The sequence below is a fragment of the Musa acuminata genome, chromosome BXJ3-5 (assembly GCF_036884655.1).
Source record: "Musa acuminata AAA Group cultivar baxijiao chromosome BXJ3-5, Cavendish_Baxijiao_AAA, whole genome shotgun sequence".
NCBI lineage: Eukaryota > Viridiplantae > Streptophyta > Magnoliopsida > Zingiberales > Musaceae > Musa > Musa acuminata.
The window spans coordinates 30,785,109-30,808,237 of record NC_088353.1 but is presented as its reverse complement, the minus strand read 5'-3'; the positions used below and the strand labels follow the sequence as shown (position 1 = coordinate 30,808,237).

The 23,129-nt window shown below is 35.7% G+C and overlaps 1 protein-coding gene across 3 annotated transcripts in view; it reads left to right on the top strand.

Annotated features, from left to right (window-relative positions):
* The first annotated feature begins 3,681 nt into the window (after positions 1-3,681).
* LOC135638753 (uncharacterized) overlaps positions 3,682-23,129 on the top strand; it is a 77,347-nt gene continuing 57,899 nt past the window's right edge. For 2 of the 3 annotated variants that reach the window (XM_065152088.1, XM_065152087.1), the window contains exons 1-8: positions 3,682-3,984; positions 5,185-5,359; positions 7,219-7,887; positions 14,308-14,451; positions 14,613-14,711; positions 14,802-14,927; positions 18,327-18,389; positions 19,055-19,147. In XM_065152088.1, coding sequence (XP_065008160.1) covers positions 3,773-3,984; positions 5,185-5,359; positions 7,219-7,887; positions 14,308-14,451; positions 14,613-14,711; positions 14,802-14,927; positions 18,327-18,389; positions 19,055-19,147 — 1,581 coding nt within the window. In that variant the 5' untranslated portion in view covers positions 3,682-3,772. The remainder of the gene's footprint in view (positions 3,985-5,184; positions 5,360-7,218; positions 7,888-14,307; positions 14,452-14,612; positions 14,712-14,801; positions 14,928-18,326; positions 18,390-19,054; positions 19,148-23,129) is intronic. The other variant, XM_065152089.1, reaches the window with a different exon arrangement.

Genomic DNA, 23,129 nt, shown 5'->3' with positions numbered 1-23,129 from the left:
ATCTTAATAATTTATAAGCCCCAATGGCTTCAAAAATAAAGCCAAAAAGTGTCTCATCCCACATTTTCGGGGTACTGGCGGTACTATCACCACCACCCAGTCTTGATGGTACCATCGCTTGACATGGGTGGTACCACCGCTGGCAGCAATAACTGCCAGTGGTACCACCGCCCAGATAACCTGGGGTATTGCTTTCTAGGCGGTGCCACCACCGGTCATGATTTTAAGGGCTGAATTGGCTGCTCAATTCGGCCAAATTCAGCCCTATTGAGGGCCTAGTTGGCCCCTAATTAAGTTAGTAGGATTACCTCCCAATCCTAACTTAATTTATACTCTAACTACGATAATTAAGATATAATCACAGCACTTCTTGTTCCGGTGCATCAATTGCTCTTCGAGTGAGCTCTTGACGTACATCCAACGAATATCCAACGAACTCTCAGCAATGCTTCGGCGGACTCCCAGCAAGCTCTTGAACTTTACGACGATCTTCTTGGCAAGTTCCGATAAGTTTCTTTGGCAAGCTCCTGGACTTCTCGGTTAGTTCCGGTAGAACTTCCAACGAACGTCCAAACTTCCGAGGAACTTCCAACGAACGTCCAAACTTCTAACGAGATCTCGATCTTGACTTTGGCACAACACCTGCTTTATGTCTTACTACTATCATAGTTAATCCTGCACATTTTTCTCAACATATATATTTGATCAAACAATTTACAATTGACTTCATCATCTAAATCCAAGATTCAACAAAGGGATGTTGTGATCTTCATGTATTAAAAGGAAGATTAGTTATAAAAGCAATGGCCTCGGAAGGAAATAAATTGGGAGTAAACAGAGGTCAAAGGGATTGAATAACTATAAATCTATTTGAATTTGTTCTCTTATTTATAACTTTTGATTATGATTGCTTATGTATTATCATTCACTTTAACTCTAACTGACACTCAATACTTGATTAATGTCAATATCTAATACTTGATTTTAGTCATTTAAAATAATTTGATATCGAAAATATATGGGGATATTAGAAACTAATACAATGATGTATCACTATAATAATAAAATAATATAATATTAATATTTTGAGTTAAAAAATAAACTATTGATATCATTTCTATTTCGTGAAATATTGACATATATAATATTTACTCAAGATTTACGAAGGTCCAATATCATCATTGCAAGTATATCCTAAATATTATTATTCTATCCCCATAACATAATTATTGAAAAAATATATTTTTTAAAGTATCTAAATATTTTAATTATATATTTTTATGAGTATTATTTTTTATATTATTTAAGACTAATTTCTTAATATAATTTTATAAATTTATTATTCTAGATCACTTTGACTATTATTAGACCAATATAAGAATATAAGATATATTTTAAATATTTTATAAATAATAAAATATTTATTATAATTTATATCTCATAAGTTTATAGTTAACTTTGGCAACTACTAATCAAATAAAATTTATGGATATAATCTATAAATAATATTCATTAAAATTTCTATTAATACTCACTTAACTAAACGTGTTCAAAAAAATATAATAATAATTAAACATAAACTTTAATTATCATAGTCATGTAAGTGTAGTAGTTAAGACAAAATAAAATTCATTCTTTCATGTGAAAATAAATATAATTTTATAATTTTTCTCTCATGCTTGTGTATTTAATAATTACATAAATTTTAAAACAATAATTAAAACTTAAATATCAAAAGCAATTAAATTTGAAAAACCAAATGTCAAACGAATTAAATTTGATCAATAATAATTCTTGTCAAGTGTAAAAACCAAAATATCTATAGTTTACTTTTCCTGACAATTTTGATAAAATTATTTATCGAATTTTATTATGATATTCTTTTTTAATTCTATAAAGGATCTTAAATTGGATCAATCGATATTATTTAATTAGACATCTTGAGTCATAATGAATTAGGCATCCCAAAATTAAACAACCCAAATTGAGCCCAACAATTAACTTAATTAATTAAATCAATCAAAATTATGCTGATAAAAAGAAGGTTCAGATCGAGTCAAAATTCAAAATTAAATAGGACTGGTCAAATATGGAGGTTTGGTCATGGTTGACCGAGATCTAAATCTAGTCAAAATTGCTTTTCGGGCAGCTTTAAGGTCAAAATTGATTTTGACCAAATTAAGCCAATGCACCACGCTGCGCGACCTCCCACGCTGCGCGCGACCTCCCCACCGCTGCCACCTTTCCTGGTGACTAGCTAACCGACAATGCACCACCCACGCGCTGCTGTGAAGCACGATCGCCCAACATCACCACGCCACATTAGCCCATGTCGCCGCTTGTGGCTTGTTGTCTCCGTCCGCCTGCGCCCAACCAACGCTACACAACCTAACGCTGCCCGCTTTCGTCAGTCACAGTCTGTTGAACCAATAGCGCCAGGCCACATCCCCAAATGTTGACGCCGTCTGCGATATACAGTCCGTTGCCGAACGACACAATACTCGGCCGCGGTGCCAACAGCAGCCGTCCGGCTGCGTCCAACCAATGCCGTGAGTCGTTGTCTGCGGTAATCCTTCCTGTCGCCGCGATTCACTCCGCCTGTGTGTGGCCACTGTGCGACCGCCTCCGTCGCGTCACTACGCTGCGATGTTCCTTCGGGTCCGTCGATCTCACGCAGCCGCCGATCACAGCAGCGCCGCCACCGTAAGTAGCAGCATTGCAGCCCAACGCAGCCGCTCCCCACGGCGGGACCAGAGCTTGCAGCCGTCGATCGCAGCAGCACCGTCGCCCTACGCAGCTGCATTGCTGCCTAACACAGCCGCTCCTCGCTATAGGCCCAGCGACCACCACTGCAAGTCGCCGCCCTCCGCTGCATAGCTGCCGACAGCAAGCTGCCGATGGCAGACCGCTGACCAAAGCTGGGCAGCACCTCAGATTCCACTTGCGAGTACTAGGAAATCTCCATGCGAATAGGCAAACGGAGGGAAGATCGGCATAATCCGAATACTCGTAAAATGCACACGGCCGAGTACTGTTTTTAAGTTGTCGGATAGTTTAAGCATCGAAACACCCTTTCTTAAGAAAACATGGATAAGAAAACATAGACACGGACGATGATAAGAAAACATGGATAGATTTAAACATAAACATATAAACATATTTAGTACTTTTTAATCTATGATCATTTAGATTTTAATGATATGATTGTGATACTAATTATAAATAAAAAATTATAATTAAAATATTTTAATATCAAGATTGAATTAAATATATAGATAAAAAAATATAGTATATATCTTTTGAATAGGAAGCACCTCACTACACAGATTTATCTGTAATGTTATTATAATCTTTAGGAGGTCTCTCGCTAATATAAATGTATTATTGGTCATAATAATCTAATTAGAACTTTAATTTATCTTAAAGTTAAATAGAACCTCAAACGTAAAAAAAAGAAAACTGGATTTGACGTTGAGATGCCCACGAAGCTGAGATGGTCCCGTCAACTTGTTTGGGCAATGGTTTGTTATTTTCCTATTGCAGGTTTGTTTGGTGGGTCCGGGTCAAATTTGTAATCGATTCGACCCGAACTCGGTCAGTTGGGTATCAACACTTGTCGGACACCGCCGAATGTCGATCGCGTGCAACGCCCGTAAATAACGGCCGTTGCGCTTAAAATAACGCGCTACCGATGTACTGCTATTGTGGTTCGTTTGGCCTCCGTTAGTCTCCTCTTCTTCCTTGGGACTGGGGGGAGCGAACCGGTGAGAAAATGGCGTCGTCCTCCAAAAGCCACCGTCCTCGGTCCAAGAGGGACGATGACAGCGACGAAGAGGGAGTTGGCGGAGGCGCCGCCTCATTGCCGGATCTCCTCCAGTTCTGTAGCAGAGCCGAAACCCTAATCTCTGAGCTCCTCTGCCTTTCCGATCGCGTCCCCCCCGAGTTCCTCAACCGCCACTTCGAATCCGTTCTCTTTGATCTCAGGTGCGTCCACCTCCGAAACCTTAATTGAGTTCTTGTTGCCGATCAGACACCTAGCATTCGATCCTTTCGCCTTACTAAGGATTTGGCAGGACTTGTTGGCGTAAAGTATTCTCCTGATCTCATAGGAACTATGGTGACCTACAGATTATATAATTCAAATCATGTTTCATCTACTGACTTGAGCTTTTAGATGCAATGACATTGACAAAAAAAATTAAGATGATATCAGAGTGGAAGGTCCTATGTCCGAAAACATATCCAAGTTATGCATTAAAAAATATGTCACTGATCAATTCAAGTTTCACGTCTTCAGTTTCAACCATCTGTCAACCGGTGTCATGAGAGGAGTGTTAAGAATACAAGTCAGATCATGTCTTATTTACTAGTTTCAGCTTTTAGGGCGAGTGAAGCGATTAAACATTTAAGTTGATATCTAAGTGGATTGTATTGTGTTGAAACACAGGCCATGTAATTAATTCAAGTTTCACACGTTGGGTTGAGGCAATTGCCACCTACACGTAAGGGGGAGTGTTAAGAATATTAGTAATATCATGTCTCATGGACTCATCTACTGGCTTAACTTGTTAGATGCAATGACATTGATAATCAAGACATCTCTGCTTCTCTCACATGAGAATAACATAGGCTTATAAATAGTAACCTAGGCGACATAACATCTTTATTCCTTTTTTTTGTTCATGGAGAATGGATTTTCGGATTTGGAGGAGATTCATAGGATATTTTTATGGATGCTAGTGAAAATTTACACATTTGGATGGGGAAATTGTAGCATGCTGATTTTACTAGGGGGAGGAAGGCATTTATTTTCCCTTTTTTGGTTCTTGTCAACCATTGTGAATCGATAGTTGCCTGCTGCTTAAGGAGACATAAAATAGATTGTTGCATGTTGGTTATAATTATAGTCTGTTGGCATCTGCACGGACTGGATGGAACTTTGATGTACTATAAGAAGATCTATATTTGGAAACGTTTTTGAAACATAGAATCTATCTTCCTGTTATTGCCTTCAATGTGGGTGTGTGCTCATGCAGAACAAGAATTTTTTTTGTACAGTTTGGATCCAATTTTTTTTCTTCTAATAAGCCAAACTATCCTTTTCTTACAACTCCAATTTGATAAATAAATTCATTTGATCTGTAATTGTTTTTGGCTTCATTCTTTTATATTCTTGCTTTTAAGGTACTTTGACTCTCCTAGTATGTTTGAGACAAGGATCGAAGGAAACATTAGACTGGAAGCACTTGAAGACCAACTCCGTGAATCTTGTTCTACTTTCATGCATAGATTCTTTCTTTTGGCCAATGGTGCTGTTGTATACCATATGGAGCTCCTTAAGTACCTAAATGAGCTGCAGGTAAAGTCATATCACTAATTGATTAATACCAAAACTCTTGTTGCTTAGTATTACAAAACGTATATAGTACTTCTAATGATTTCATCATACAGAAAATTTTCACAGTTTAATCTTATAATTTCAATTTGTTATTGGAAGCAATGACTGACATTTATTCAGTTGTTTCTTTTAAATATTACTGTACCTGGTGAATAATTTCATCATGTTAATTTTAGCTTCTGACATGATTGAAGCTTCTAAATTACCAAATATATGGGGCTTGAAAAATGTTTTTGATTTTCGCCATCTTTATATTTCTTTTGATCTTTTGAGAGATGCTTATAATGACATATGTAATGTCTCAAAGGAAAGTAGCACACATGATGTTTTCCATGCAAGACAAGGTTACCTATTGTGTTTGTGCTGTTGGACGATCGCACAACACTGTTCCATACCTACTGTACTGTGTCAACCTTTTAGTGTCATGTGGCTTTTTAAATAGAAGAAGGTGTGAAACTATTATTGTTTTCCTCTTTTCCTAATTTGTTGTTCTTTTGTCATGACCCAATTTGATTAGATAATTGACCTATAAACTTGATGAGCTTAAACCATCGTTCCAAACTGCTTAAGTCTAGGTTAATATTAGTCAACCCATCTAGTCTTCCTATACACCAACCCAATTCTTCTCGTGTCACATCTTTGATTCGACATGTTCCTCAAACTTAAAACTTAATATCATGTACTCTGGGTTTGTACAACTAGATAGAAATCAATGCGGGATTAGTACTGGTTATTCAGTGTAGTTCTTTACTACTGTTTGCTTCCACTTTTTCTATCTCTGCAAGACAACAGGGTATATTGTTCTTTATAGTAAATTCATCCTAGCATCTCCTTGGTTGGTTACGAATGTCTTGAAGATCTTCAAACATAACTGAAGGCACTCAAGAAATGTTGTGAGTGCAAGTCCTTACTGGTTTATATGTGTGTGCGTGGGTGGGTGTGTGCTGCTTATGCTATTTCTGTTGCTACTCACCACAAAAGAACATACAGAAATACACATGTTCAGAGATGTATATTTGAACTTGTGTATATCACTTGGCTTTCTGAAAGTTCATCATGATTGTACCTAAAGAAACCTAGCATTTGATATATTTTACATTTTAGGAGCTCTATTTTGATGGTACATCTTGCCGTTTGATGTTAGTGATGGCATTGTGATACATTTGACAAAATATTCAATCTCTCTGAACTTGGCTCAACATTTTGCTGTTGGGATAGGTTGTCTTTTAAAGGTTTGACTCATATGGCTTTATGGAAGAGTTATGATTGAGTTATTCAGCCTCAATCACTTGATTTAAGGTGCTTACTGTATAAGATGATAGGTCCAATCTTTGGCGTCTGATATGCAGCATGATAATAATGATATTATTTAAAAAAATGGCCCATTGCATGAGGCTTCTGCCATTATAGAGACTAAGGAGCCTTAACATGATCTTGCTACATTGTTGTCTTTTTAAGGATGATGCTATCTAGTTAAGGGGAAAAAAACCCACTACTTCTAGGTCTCTTGTGAAGGATTGGGTTGTTCTTGTGAATTATCAGAACAATCTAGTGAAATACAACATTTAACCAAAGGATTTTATAGATGATCATCGTAGCAAACTTTTAATTATCTCTCAGAATTTTCTTTGTTTGGTGGTACCACTTACAAATTAATAAGATAATCATGTGCTAGAACTTGAGATATAAATTTGCTACTTGGACTTGTATTTAACTGTTTTCCTTTAAACAAATATATTTTGAACTTAGAATGCTTATTATGTTTTGATTTCTCTTCTATTCTTCCCTAAGGCTATCAAGTATATGTGTTTTTCATACAGGAAGGCTTGTATGTGCAATGTACTCTAGATAGAGTACTCGATGATGAATGTGGCAGCCAGTTGCTGGCAGAGTCCATACAACTCTTTGGATGCCTTCTATTATTGGTTGAGCACCGAATGGGTGGCTTCTTGAGAGAGAAAATTCTTGTGGCATATTTACGCTATACTCGCTGCTTTGATTACCCGAACATAAAGCAGATCTGCTCATTTTGTCGTGCACACCGACCTATATCTGACACAATCTTGGATGTTAGCTCACTTTCTTTAAGATCAGCAATGATTCTTATAGAGAAGCCTGAAGATATCTTGGCTAAGTTTCCTTTTCCCAAATTGGTTGTTGATGCTATCATATCTCGTCTGCGGAGTGATGACTTGTACGATCAAGCACGCCACTATCCAGATCCACAACATCGTACTGTGGCATTGTCATTACAGGCCAGATGTTTGTACATTCTACTGCTTTATTCAACTGAGTTTTTGCATGATGGTTTTGTTATGCGAGAGATTGTTGATCGGTTTTTCAAAGATCACTGGGTTGTACCTATATTTTTACATTATGCGGTAGATCTGCTTGCATCATGGGAAGCATATAAAGAAGCGAAATTGTCAATATCCTCTTGTCATTCTCCAACATTAATACGTGACCGCTGCCATAATCATTGCAGTCAGGTACATGTGCAATTTTGACTCAAGTTCTGAGAAAGAATACATGTGAGTACGTGTTGGCTGTGGACAACTTTTTTCACATCACCCAGATATCATAACTGAGTTCATTCTTGATGCTAAAGATAATTTTTTCTTCCTTTTCATTACTAATATATATGTATATATATATATATTATATGTATATATATACATGTATACATGTATATATATATGTATATATACATGTATACATGTGTATAAATATGTATATATATATACATGTATACATGTGTATAAATGTGTATATATTTATATATGTATATATATATATATATTTATGCTGAAGATAACTTTATTTTAAATTATTGCCATTAATTCTATGTGAAGAAATTAAAAAGTCACATGCCATCTAAACTGACGTGTCCTTGGAGTTATTTGGAGTTTCGTACTAACTTGATGGCCTTCCATTGCCAAATGATGCTGTTGATTTTTTGGTAAACATTTAAATAGAATTGCTATTTCATTTGTAATTTGTGCTTATCTCTTTTGTGTTGAACATCTTGGAAACTTGTTTCCTGCATGGCAAAGGTCTTGGGTGATCATGTGGGGTTGAGGAACCTAAGAAATAGCTTATGGTTAGCCTTTTTGGTTGAGGTCTTTAATTGTTATAATGTTATATATATTGGAACCCTTGTTTTAAGTGGTCTTGTCCACATTTTGTCTTACTAAAAGAAAAACAAATAATTGGTTGTGGTACACATTAGCTTCTTTGTACCATTGGTATTAATTAAGTCTATAGTTGTTGATCTAGCTTGTTATCCATGTTTTTAAAGTATGTTCATCTAAACTACTTTGGAGTGTTTCTAGTGCTTTTATTTTTTGTTACACTATCTCTTATGATTTTCTTGTTTTTAACTTTCGAGATATTAATTTATTGGGACTTTTGAGGGCTAAACATTATGAATAGAAGAAGACTACATGTTATTTGTTTACAAGAGACCAAGTGGAAAGGAGAAAAATAAAGAGTTTGATAGTGCTGGATTTAAAATTTGATATAAGGGAAAAATTAAACATAGAAATGGTGTAAGAATCATTGTATATAAGAATATTAACAATAATGTTCTAAATAATAAACTATATGGATATAGAATTATATTTATAAAAGTTATTCTATGAGAGGAGGTTTTGAATGTTATAAGTGCTTTATACCTCTCAAGTTGGACTAGATGATCTAATTAAAAGAGAATCTTAGAAAACCTTAAACAATATCATTCAAAAAATACCCATAACTGAAAAATTTATAATTAGAGGAGACTTAAATGGTTATATAAGAAAAACATATAGTGAATATAAAGGGTTGCATAGGGCTTTGGTTATGTAGAGAGGAATGAAGAAGGTGGTATGATTTTAGAATTTTCCATTTTGTATGATTTCATAATCGTTAATACTCAGTTTAAGAAGAGAATTATGAACATTTGATTAATCATAAGAGTGGTCATAACTGTAGTTCAAAGTTAACATGTAAGAATTGTAAAGTTATGCTTGGTGAAATCTTAACAAATCAAAATAGGTTTATGATATTACATATTTGTTGTAGAAAAAATGGAAGAAGAAAAATATAATAAAAGATTTACTATGACTAGATAGTGAAATTTTAGAGATAATAATATAAGAATTTAAGAATAGGATGGAAAGGAAGCGGCTTGGAACTTAGATGAGGATAATCTTAATATTTTATGGATTATGAAGATCAATAAGATTTAAATCTCGGGTGGCAGGCATAAAATACTAATCCTTGGTCCATGCACCACCCTCAATTTGTATAGATGGGACCATTGACTCCCTGGCATCATCACTATTGTCGGTTGAGGTATTTCTATCTATGTCATTATCATGTCTTTGAATTGAGTGAGTTGTTGAATGCGATTGAGAAGTTGTCTATATACCTTTGATTAGAGAGTTCTTCCTCTAACTTAGATATTAATCCTCCTTAATTAGTCTCCCAAGTTTGATCCAATCCACAAATTGCAGCTTTGTGAAGTTTTAAGAGAGTGAAAATGTGAGAATAAGAGAAATAAGTGAGTGAAAAAGAGATTGAGAAAGAGGATGAAAGAGGGGGAGGAAAGGGTTTAAAAACCCTATCAAATGGATCTAACCATTGGAAAGGGTCATATCTGAGCCGTTCGTCAGTAACGGTTGAAATCTGATTGTTACTGATTGGTATAGGTCGGTAACGGTTAGATTTCGACTATTACTAAGTGGTACAAGCCCATATTAGGCTATATAGAGCCTTTTAGCATATACCACCCAATATAGGGTGGTCTGCATACTGGTCCCTCATTGGACCAACTCGTACCGCCCATATCGGGTGGTATACCGTAGTACGACAAACCTTGGTTCTAAGTAGAGAGGATTTAAAATAAATATCTCTAAGAATTAATTTGATTTTATGCTTCGAAGATCAACAAAAAAAAAATTCATTTATTAAGATAAATAACGAAAAAGTATAGAAATAAATAGAAAGAAATTCAGATGGTTTTTCTTGATCTAGAGACGACCTATGATAGACTTCGTAGATATTTATTATGATAAGTTCAAGAAGATTTATAATAAAGTTCCTAAAGTATATGCATGATAATATAGTCACTATTGTTAGAGTTATAAGAGTTTTTGTCTAGTGAGTTTCCTATTAGTATGAAACTACATCTAAGTATGGTTTGATGTATTGCCTAAAACTGTATGATACGAGCGGTACATACTGGTCTAAGAGTTGATAGGAATGCAGATTGCCCTGTACTGGGCAATATAGCAGTTGGGGGGGTGTATCAGGTGAAATGGTCAAAATTTGATTGTTACCATCTTGTGCTGATTGGTAATGGTTGGTTTCGACCGAAATTAATCAAGGGCTTAGATTGAATTGTTCAAATGATCAATTTGATCATTAGACCCATTTGAATGTCTATTTAACCTATTCCTCCCTCCTCTCTCACCATATTTCAATCTCACATCTTCTAATACTCTTTCTTACTCAATCACTTTCTCTTTCTCACAAATTCTCACTATCGTTCAATATTAACGGAAGAATTGTCGGGAACGTGTCGCAAAGCTGCTCATCAATGTCTAAAAAAGATAAATCCGCTATCCCTTATTTGAATATTTTTTATTGAAATAGAACTAAATTTGCAATTTAGTTCTAATTAAAATACCCTAATTTAGGTTTTTCTTAATTTTCATGTATTTTCAGAGTTTTTTTGGGTATTTTTGGAATTGTTGACATGTTTCGGTGTACCATGAGTTAATACACCGATACAAATTGGTATGTACTGGACTGGCCAAAGATCGGCATGACCAATCCACACAAAATTGCAGTCCTTGCGCATAGGTACCTACGTAACTTTTTCACATTGATAATTTGCGAACATACTAGTCATTTATGGGTTCTGCTTCCTTGATGGATGTTATTTGTTAATGATATTATCTTAATGAGGTTTTAAATGGAATTAACTCTGAACTTGAGTTTTGGTGATAATCCTTGGAAACTAAAAGTTTTAGATTAAGTAGGATTAAAACTGAATCTATGAGATAGAATGATATAATTAAGAATGATAAAATGTTCAAGCAAGTAAAGTTTAAAGGATGATTGATGAAAATTTTATTCATGATAAAAACATGATGGTTAAAATGATGAAGCACATGTCTTATGTAATTATCGGGCATCTTTGAGATTAATTTTTTTTTTATAAGGTAAATATTTGATCCTATGTTTTATGAAATTGAGTATTGGATAGTTAAGGAACAAAAAAAAAAAAAAATTATGTTGCTAGGATGAGATGTTGAGGTGGATGTATGGAATCAATAAGGAAGTCAGAAAAAATTATTTTCATTCGTGAACAATTAAATGTTACTTCGAGGGAGAATAAAATGAAAGACAATCGTTTAAGATGACATAGATATAAATCTATACATATGATAGTCAAAAGATGTGAAATGGTTACTATTAGTTGTATGAGGACTATTGGAAGGAGGAGACGAGGAGAGTTAGAGGGAAACCTAAAGGCTTTAATATAAATTATAAGTAAAAATTTAAATCCTCCTAACTTAGTTAAAGATATGACTCTTTACGAATTTGGTTCCAAAAGATTCATGTAGCTGACCCTAAATAGTAGGGAATTTACTCCGTTGTTGTTGTAATTTGTTGGGATTTTTTTTGTTCATATTTAAGTCTAGAATTCTCAAATGGATTATCAATGGTAGTAATCAAGAAGCATAATCTGGTCACCAAGCCCCTTGCATGTGCAAACAATTTTGTTCTTCACCTATACTATAGCATTGATAACAACTAGGACATGCCTATTCTTTATTTTCACATATGCCAGTCTTTTATCAGCATGGTGCCACAGCACCTAGCATGACTTGGTTCGGGTCCAACTTGCATTCTGCTCAAAGTGCTTGCGAGTTCCCAAGGTGATGTCGGCATACACCAAGATCAATGTCGGGTGGGGTTCATGATGTGGTTCCTCTAACACTCAAGTTGGCTCGAGGGTAAAGCTAGAGAGAGATCTAACCTTGATAATTGTGTCCCTGATCACCCTGTATAGCTGGTCCCTCCTAATCACATATGGGTAGGGAAAATATACATTGCGAACAGAAAATATCTGATAAATATTTTCTATTAGGGTGTTGCAGATGTGGCATATTTGGTGGTTTGGCTTTTTTGTCTTTTTCTGCTAATTGGGTTGCCACGTGGAGCCTTCTTTAGAGGTGAATATTACACCTTTCATACATATACTACCAAGATAAATGGTGGAACACACATGATAAAAATTGGGTTACTGAATACTGAACATGAAAGTGAATGCATTTGGGTCAAGATAATAGATTATCACCATTCAGAAGCTTTTGGGCAAAGATTCTACATCACTTTGTGCTATATATATGTAAGTGATGTACGTCATATCATGGTAGAATCATAGAACAGCAAAATATTGAGCTCATGTGATTAGCAATATGCAATTAAATAATTTGGTTTATTAGACAAATTGTTTTATATAGATCTCTTTAGTCTTCGATTAAAGTCCTTGTCTAGTTCCAACTCTAGCAATTGAAATTTGTAATTTTTTCAATTTTTTTGATGATTTTTTGGGTCAGTTTTCACTATTTTGTTAAGATAATATCACAAAGAATTTAACAATTGGTTTTTCTTAATATTTTTAATGATTGTCTGGGTCAGAGGTAATGACACAGCAAGGAGCAGAGGGACATAAGGACAGTGCTAGAAAGGCCCAGTAAAAATATAATCTAGACTTGATTTATTCTGAGGAGACATCATGGCGGTCAGTGCAATGCATGTGCAGTCAAAGGTAAAAATATATGTATTAACATATATTAACGAGTGGAGTTTCTTTTTTTTATAATAGAAGATAGTAAAATGTAGCTCAGGACACTTACAGGTTGCTGATTTTTTTTCTTGGAAATGACTTCCAAGATAGATGGTTCTTTGTGAGGAACATACTTTTCATGTTTCTGGGAAATTTTAAGGAATCCTTTGCTGGTCATTCATTGTGTGCTTTGGGAATGGCTTCTAAGATAGATGGTTCTTCATGAGGAACATCTTCTCATGATTTAAAAATTTTTTAGTATATCCCGTTTTAACCATTTAAAAAATTCTTAGGAAAATCACATCTTTATATTTGTTGTTTGAAGCTGTACCTTGATGTCAGGGTAAGAGGTTATCAAGGTTCAGTCACAGAAACTCTCATGCAGTGGGCCACACAGTAGAGTTTTTGTGTTTTGTATGCTTATTTTGATTATGATTTTTTACATTATCTATCTGTGTTCATGAAACTCTTCAGTAATATTGGACATGACACCCATGCTTGATTTTTCCCACGTGCTTTGCATATGTGAGATCTAGCATCTTTTAATTTGTCCATCTTGAACAATTGAGAACAATGGTGATAAAAGATTTGGATTGGGTTAAACCTCAAAAGCTTAAAGGAAAGGCCTAATATATATTAAATTCTAAACTGCCCCTCTCACATCTGATCCGGATTAGGCTTGACATGTCCAATTGAACCTAGGTTTGTGGTGGAAGCCTAAATGAGTTCAGTTGAGGAATGAACATTGCACAAATATCAATTAAACACTGGGCTAATTAAAGAGGAGCGGATACAAGATTAAAACTCAAACCTGCTTTGGTACTATGATAAAGATTTGGATTAGGTTATCCCAAATCCAAGAATCTTAGGCAATTAGGAAAAGGGCTAAATATATATTAAACTCTAGCAGATGGTACTATGTTGTGCATTTGACAGTGACAAATTGATGTAACAGCATTTATTGGCTATTGAACTTTAACAAAGCCCTCAGTCTTGATGTAAATTATCATGCTAACTTTATCCCTTTGCACCATATTCGTTGGAACTGATTATATGTGTTTGGCAGGTTAGACATCTACTGTCCAAGATAGATTTGGTACTCACTGGTTCGGTTTTAACCAAAGATTATGTCTTGGATAGATTTCAGAACTTGCTTTCACTGGTCAGAAATTGCAATGTTGCTTTGCGCTGGCTTTTGCTTCATAGAATTGTGAGCATCTAGTCAGATTATATATACACATGCCTTTGTTCTTGTTTATGCTTGCAACTAACTTAATGATATTTTGACATCTTTATTTTTACTTGTTGCAGTTAAACTTGAAATAACTCTTTCATAACTCCTGACTTATTGTAATATTTGTTATCTTGTAGAGCATCGAGAGAAAATTCCGGGAAATAGTTACCTCTGTAGGGATATCAGAGCAAGTGGATGAAGACTGTCTATTAGTACTGCTATTGAAGACCTCCCAAGTACTATGTTTTCCTGAGACATTCCCTTTGTTAGCTGTTTCTTAATGCAGTTCATCTGTCTTATGATACTGTTCAATTTTGTTAAAATAGTTGGAGTTCAAGGTGAAAGAACTTATTGTAGAGCTTCTAGAGAACAAGGAAGCTTTGTGGAATGAAAAGAAACATGGTGCTTCTGAATGTATTGAAGAACTATCTGGCCACTGCTCTGGATCTTGGGTAAATACTAGCATTTTCATACAATTCAACTGTTTATTGAGGTCATTTCCATCGAATTGCTTCTTGATAAAATTTTTGAAGGGATTTTGTTGTGGCTGAGCTTTGACTTGCAATTCTGTCCAAAAGAAAACAACCATACTTCTGCAATCCTGTAATCATACACATCTCTTTGTCTACATTCTTTTTCAGTGGAACCACCAAGATTGAATACTTATACAGGCTGATTGGCCTTGCTGGTCAGCTAGTGTGCTGTGCTGTTCTCCAGAATTCTCTTTATATGAGATTCTGAACAATGAAGTTTGATATCAGGTAGGGAGTTGGTCAGCAGACATTTCCAAGTTTTAAAGGGATAAATTATAGATGGTAGGTCCATTGTAGTTTTTAATATCCAGAGAGATGCAACTTTGATTTCAATTTTAGGGCATTCCAGCCTGGCCCATGTAATAATTATATGGTGGGTGCCGTATTGTGTGACAAGCCCTTTTGACAGTTTTTGGCTTGTGCAATGTGTGGCATATTGTGCTGGCACATAACCAGCAGGAGCATAGTGGGGAAAACCAAATTCTTCCTTTGACGAACAGTCACATTATGAGGCAACTTTAAACTAGAGTTGCATATGGTAAACTGCTGCCTGGGAATAGGCATTTCATGAACATCAACTTTATAAAGTTTCAGATGCTAAAGAATGTCTTTTCATTTTATTGTCCAATACTTGATTTATTAGCCAACGATCTTGGAGTGAACGATAATACCCAATTTAGCAAACTATGATAAGTCATAAAACCTTGTTGCTCATTTCACTATCTTAATGAGCAAGGTTTTCAATTTCGATATGTATCGCTTGGTACGGGTGGTATGTACCGATCCGAGAGGATATTGGTATGCGGACTACCCTCTATTGGGTGATACTAGTGTTTTGACTGGTTCCGAGGCATACCGATCAATATCACCCCAGATTTCGACTATTACTAAGGTGTACCAATAGGTATGTCCTGACATGGTAGGTGGAGATATTTTTAAGGTTTTAGGGTGTACCATCGGTAGGTGAAGATATATATATATATATATATATATATATATATATATATCTTACATATAAATATAAATATAAATATAAATATATATATATATATATATATTTGTATATATATATTTATTTATATATAAAAGTAAAAAAAAAAATCTGCGACGTCGCCTCTCTTCTCCCCAGGCTGTCACGAACGGTCGTCGTGCACCTGCAACAACTTCGTTCAACGAACCATTTGTCACTTTTGCATGCTTGTATAGAGACATGATTGCTTGTTTTGCCTTGGTTTTGTGTGTTTTTGCTTGTAAAAATGCATGTCCGAACAAGTTGCAGCGCTGCAGTGTGACTGCTCGACGTGCCAAGCCGAACTGCCCTAAAATGGCTTCGTTTTCGCATGCCATAGCTTGTTTTCTGCAAGCCGCAGCTGCACGCAAAACGTCAGCCATCTCAACACCCTAGAACCCCCCGGGTGGCATAGGGCTGGATGGGGCTTCGATATATTGTCGGACGTTAAAAAATCTTCACAAGTTCGCACGTTAACTTGACGGGAACTTGCCTTCACGCCCGGCACTCGGTGAGCAGTTGCTTGTGGACTTGCAACTATTCATTCTACCTTCTAAAGTCCTTGTTTTCCTCCTTCCCCTCTTTTCTCTTATGCACGCAAGGTGTTCGTTGAATTGCTTGCAAAGCTTCCCTTTTCGCGAGATGTCGGGACTTGTCCGTCGTTCGTTTTCGAACTAATCAACTTTCTCTTTTACAGGTCCTTTGAGACCTGAGTGAGGTTGCAAATTGACTGACCCTTTGCGGACACATATCGCAAGGGTGCGTCACGACTTAGGCAATCCTAGCTAAGTCCGAGAAGCTGGCACAAGGGTGCTTCGTGACTTAGGCAAATCAAGTTAAGTTTGCATCTTTGCCGCAAGGGTGCCTCACGGCTTGGGCAATTCCAATTAAGTCCGTGACACGGCGGGGCAATATCGCCTCGACGACGCCGCCTCTCTCTCTCTCTCTCTCTATATATATATATATATATATATATATATATATATATAAAAGTAAAAAAAAATCTGCGACATCGCCTCTGTTTATATATATATATATATATATATATATATATATATATATATATATATATTTATATATAAAAGTAAAAAAAAAAATCTGCGACATTGCCTCAGTGACGTCACCTCTCTTCTCCCCACGTGTGTCGCACAAAAATGAGGCGACGTCGCCGAGTTGCCTTTATATATATATATATATATATATATATATATATATATATATATAAGTAAAAAAAAAATACCGTCCGGTAGCGAGCGGTATTATTCGAAATTGAAGACCTTGCATACTGGTACATACCATACTGAGCAGAGCTCGGTATGCCGGTACGGACCGGTATTCAAAACCCTGTTAATTAGATAACTCAGCATCTTTCCACCTTTGTCCCTAAAAAGTAAGTGGTATAACAAGCTGTTGGGAGACAAAACATATAGACAAAGCCTAATTCTGATATCCTTGCCAATGCATTTGTATTAGTCTTATTTTATTAAGCAATAAATAGTTGAACTGGTTACAAGATTATGCAATTTTTTATATCATATGATTTTCATACTTTTATAACTGATTATGTTCTTAATAATTCAGGCTGCTAATTATGCAGTGTAGATCATAAGGATCCAAATGAGATTAACTTACATTCTTTGCTCATTTAACCTGAACTGGTAGCCTCATATGTTAATAAAATAAAGGTTATCTTGACTTTGTGCATTTTGGTTCTGCCTGGCGGAGTAAATTATCCATAGTTATGTTTTCACGTTGAGTAATGAGTATGTAAATTCAGCCAAGTGTTATTAATGTCATCTTATAACTATGTACAATTTGATTCATTTGAGAAGATCATAGAGCTAACATTGATCTATAGTGTTCATACTTTTTTGAATAAAAATATGCAGCCTTTATACAAAGTTCTTTATTTGTGAAGCTGTTTTTATTAAATATCTAATGGCTGACTGTAGTGATGACTATTTGTGGTCTGTTCTGGCTCTAACTTTTGTTCCTTGCAATGCTAATTTTGCAAGTATTCTGGTCATCGGTTTTATATATCCTCAAATATACAATTTTCCTGATTAATTTTATATTTCTATTAATCTGTAGAGTGTTTGGCTTGCCAACATTTTATGCTTTATGTAGCCACACAAATAATTAGGACATTACGATCCATTGTTATTGAGTACTAGTTATTTCCTCTAGCATCCATTGTTATTATGAATTGTGATTTCCTCTAGCACTATGATCCATTGCTTCTTAGTTGTGCTCAACATGCACTACGTCTTACATTTATTAAATGGGTATTGGTTTTTGATGTGTTTTAGGCTTCACCATGCAAAACTAAGAATGAAAGTCTGAAGGACTGGTTTGGAAAGCTGTCACAGGAGGTTAGTGATATCACTGTCTATGATTTGCTTGTCTATTTCTAGGAAATGTAAGAACAGGGCAACTAATTGACAAAAAAATTAGATACTTTATTTTGCTGTTTATAGATGACTAATTATTAGAGGCATTTTCTATATCTCTGTATCTGATGTTGTATTAAGGTATTTAATACTACATTGGCTTATCTATTGTGTTTAGCACTCAGGGTAATTAATCCTACATTGGAAGCAGTGACATTTATTTAGTGTTTGTAAGTCAATCAGGAATCAATAAATTGTTAATTAATAATTGTATGTTTGGTTAAAATATGACCATATTAGTCAATATTGTTAAATCATAAATGTATCAAGTAAACCAACTTGCTACTTTCTACTACTTAGAGATGTTAATTAAATGATCTTTTGGGGGAGAAAAGTTTGTCCAAACCAAACACTAGAATGATTTACCTATGAGTGTACTTTTAAATTTCTTTCCTTGTATCAATCCTCCTTTTCTTATTCAGCGAAAACCCTTGATCTCATACACCAATGACCATTGTTTTTCCTTCCACACTGTCATGGAAAACTTTGTCTAATGTCAAGCAGGAATGAAATTTACATTTATGTTTTCATCTCATGATAATCTGCTTAAAATTTATCATAATCTAATTATGTTTTTCTTAGGGCAGGTTTGCTTGTTGGACCACAGAAGAGCTGGAAGTTCAGGCAGGATAATCTATCGGATGATATCTACACTGAAGGACATTGAAAAATTCCACCAAGTGAGATTTTGTTCACCTTAGATGGTGATCATGTGAACTGAGTAAAATAAACTCTTTACTTTGCAATATAATTCATACTTACCGACATGTATCTGCATCTAACTATATCCTGTAAAGAGAATCTAGTCCTTCTAATCTGGTTGACAAAGGTTTTACTTCTTTTATCTTTAGAAGGAAACATAGTCCTTTTAATCTGGTTGTTTACAAAGATATTACTTTTTTTTGTAGAAGGAAAAAAAAAAATTTCTCTAGTCTCTCTCTTCCCTATTGTTCTTTTAAATAGATATTGTTCAACTGCTCCAATTGATAATACCTTGCTTCTATCGCTTTCCTACCTGATAAGCTATTTTTTTAGGGAAGGTCATATCATCTAGAAGGAAGAATGGAGGGGAGAGAGACGAGAGAATTTGGGGAAAGAGAGAAATATGTTGTTGCAATAAGGAAGATGAAAGGAGATAGGCTTGCCTAAAGGTCTACGAGCATTTTTCTATAGACGAAAATGCTAGGACTCGATTAAATAAGCAAAAAAGTTAGAATGATAATGTTAGACTATTTCTCTTTTCCTTGGCTGACATCTCATGTGAAGTTTTTGGCGTCGGCTATATTTTAGGTGGTTCCCCATCTTAGCTATTCAAAATAAGGCATTATTCAGAATGGAGGTAGACTCGGAGTAGTGCCATAATGCCATAGTGGTGGATTTGCCAATTGGGAAGAAAAACGATGTGGACGCAAGGCAACGAGTAGTAGGCGGGACTTCTATATGACAATCGATCCCTCCCCTTATGGAGGGAGAGCGCATAGTCATGAAAAGGGGCCTAGGAGGTGGAGAATGTAGTGACAAACTTCATGTACCAACGCAAGGCAAAAGGTTAATGGCTAGGGAACTTCATAAAATTAGTGTTGAAGGGCTTCTCATCAAGATGGCTTAAAAAAGTGATTTCAATAGGCTCTCAAGTGCTTGCCTAGGCGCTCGGTCGAGGAGAGGCGAGGCCTGAGCACCTCGCTTCATGTCCAAGCTACACGCTTCAAAGAGGTGCTACTTGGGCGCTCGCCTGAAGCGCCCGTCGCCTGGGCTCGGGCGAGCGTCTGGGTTAAACCACGCGACCTCGGTGCCTTAGTTGGTTTAATCGAACCAACTAAAGCATCGATATCAGCCTCCCAACATCCCTCTCGTGACTTCCCAAACCTTAACCCTGCTCGCGATTCTGCCACTGGCATTTCCTCTCCTTTGCCGTTGCCTCTCTCCACTGTTGCTGCTCTTCGCTGCCACTGCCACTGTCGCTACTCACCGCTGCCACTATCGTTGCTCGCCGCTGCCATTGTCGTTGCTCGCCGCTGCTGTCACATCGACTCGATAGTATACTGTTAACTGTATATTAACAATATACTAGTAACAATATTTTTTATTTATTAGATTAATAATATATTATTTTGATTTTAATACTGTTAATTTTTATTTATTTGAAATTATTGTTATTGTTTTGAATTTTGAGACTTTTGTTAATGTGATATTGTGATTTTGCAAGATTTTCTTAGTTTAATATAATATTTTTATTTAAATAATTATATTTATTAATTATATTATATATTTTTATATTTTAGCACCTTGTTTCGCTTGGGCAAGCGCCTAACGCCTTGGGCATTTTTGGACCTTGGCATTTTTTGGCGTCTAACACTTTTTAAATCACTGGTTTAAAGTGGGTGACTTTGGTTCGATACAATGGTGCTTGACTATGGAACAAAGTAGGCAACATGCAATGTTGTACACTTTTCTTATTAAAGTAGGTGGCCAAAACATTAAAAAAGGTGGTGCAATCCCAGGGATGACCAAAATAAGTGGAGAGTTGCTCTAGCCAAGTCAAAATTTTTCTCTTTTTGAGCAATGCTTCCTGTGTTTCGGAAGTTTGATGGTGATAAGATCAGAGAAGGTGAATCACGATAGCTAACTTAGCACAAGGGGTTGCAATACTCGAGTGCTTTAGAAGTGTGAGGAAAAAGCAGGTTCGCATCAAGTGTTTGCTGAGATATTTGTTTGTGGGATGCTGAGTTAATGCTTCCACTAATTGTTCTCTCTTTTGCACATCCTTACAGGACCCTACGAGGTTATGAAGAGGTTGTATCTTTGCGGATGGACACTTTATGACCACTAATTTGGTCAAGAAGGGGTAATATCTATCGTTAGATGGTGATTCAACCTGTCTTTCTGTGGTAATTACAAGAGTTTTGGTTTTCTCTGGTTTTAGTTTAGGGCTGTTCCATATTTGGAAACCCTGCTAGACTAAGAGAGGAAGTTGAAGATCACACCTTACTCGAATCCTAAGGTAAATAGGAATCAGCAACCTTGACTGTTAAATTCATCTCCCAAGCCAGTAAAATTCTCCTCTATGAGGTAACACAATCCCATGAAGGGCATAAGCAGCTGACTTGGGAAGTATGAGCCCTATAAGCCACTGAAGCAATCCCTAAGGCCAACCAGCTCCTAGGGCTGCATTGCTCATTGACATTGCTGGCGATGATGCCAACATTGCTGGACAAATTAGTCTTCTTCCATCCTTGAATGTTGATGCTGATGACAAATTTAAGCAATGAAAGGTCCTTAAATTAGTGAAATTAGCTATGTTGAGGAGCACAAAAATAGAAGTGACAAGTAGCGTAGCACAAAATTGCAGCATTACATGTTCCTGTGCGACGTTCATGCTGATATATTATGTGTCAATCAATATGCCTAGGAATAGGGTATCTGCTTGTTGTCTGAGGCCTTACACCATTGTAACGCCTTAATGGGGATCTCTAGGCATGGTATTACTCCCATGTTTGTAATATTTGGTGTTGTATATGTTGTTACATAGGTCAATAAAGAAGACTAGATGGCTGGTGGTGATTGGGTTTGCTACTTGCAGGTACTTGTGGAAGTAGTGGCATAAGCAGTCTGATGAGAGTATCCCAGTGAGAGGTTATGGAAAATGAACACTTCATATTGCTTGTCGTATCTTTATATGATATATTTTAGATATGATACTTGACAATATTTCTTAGTTTTACAAACATGTAGAATACTTCCTTGAAAGTGTTAAAAAGTTTTTGAAAGGAATTAATAATTTAAGGTAGTTAGTGGATGATTTACAAATACTTTAATAGATATTTTTCAAATACTTTTGGGAGAATTATTTAAATATTCAACTTCAAATTCTAGATGATATTATTTTATGTCATTTGTATTAATTGTTAAATTATGATCAGTTAAATTTATCTAATGATCTCACTCAGTTATCAAATTCTTGCTATGTTCTCTATATTTCTAAATAACTATGTTTCTAAAAATAATTTTCATGATGGATAAGTAGGATGCTAGTTACTTATTTGATTATTCGTGATGATAAGTGCAATGTCGAAATTTGTCATGGATAATAATACATTTTCAGAAGATAGATTTTATTGTTACATCATGTTATATTGTGTATTATAATCACAAGACTTGATACATTTTAGTATTTGTATTTTATCATTTCAGTATCCCATTTCTGAACCCTTGTTTCGTAGGGTGGGAGGGAATTGAGACTTTGATAGGGAGGTAGATGATGAAGATGGTGTTGGAAGAGGTAAGGATGGTAAGGGGGATGGTGTGTGATGGGTAGTGGATTGAAACATGTTTAGTTGGGTTGATAGATTTGGGTGGTAGAATAGGGGAGATGGAGAACATGGGGGCAACATAAAAGGTTATAATTGAGAGGAGGTGGTTGGTGATAGAACCTAGAAGTTAGAAGAGTGGTTGAAAATGCTCAATCTTGTGATGAATTTCACCAAGAATTTTTAGACATTTGAATCCTTTACTTAAGCAGATAGGGCATGACACAGCTTAGAGAATACCTTTTTTCTGTTGACATTCTTTTACTTACGATGTAAGAAGAATTTTGTCTTACTGTTGTTAGCCAACAAGAAATTTCTAAGGCCCTATTTTGTTGGGTATAAAATTTCCGTGGTT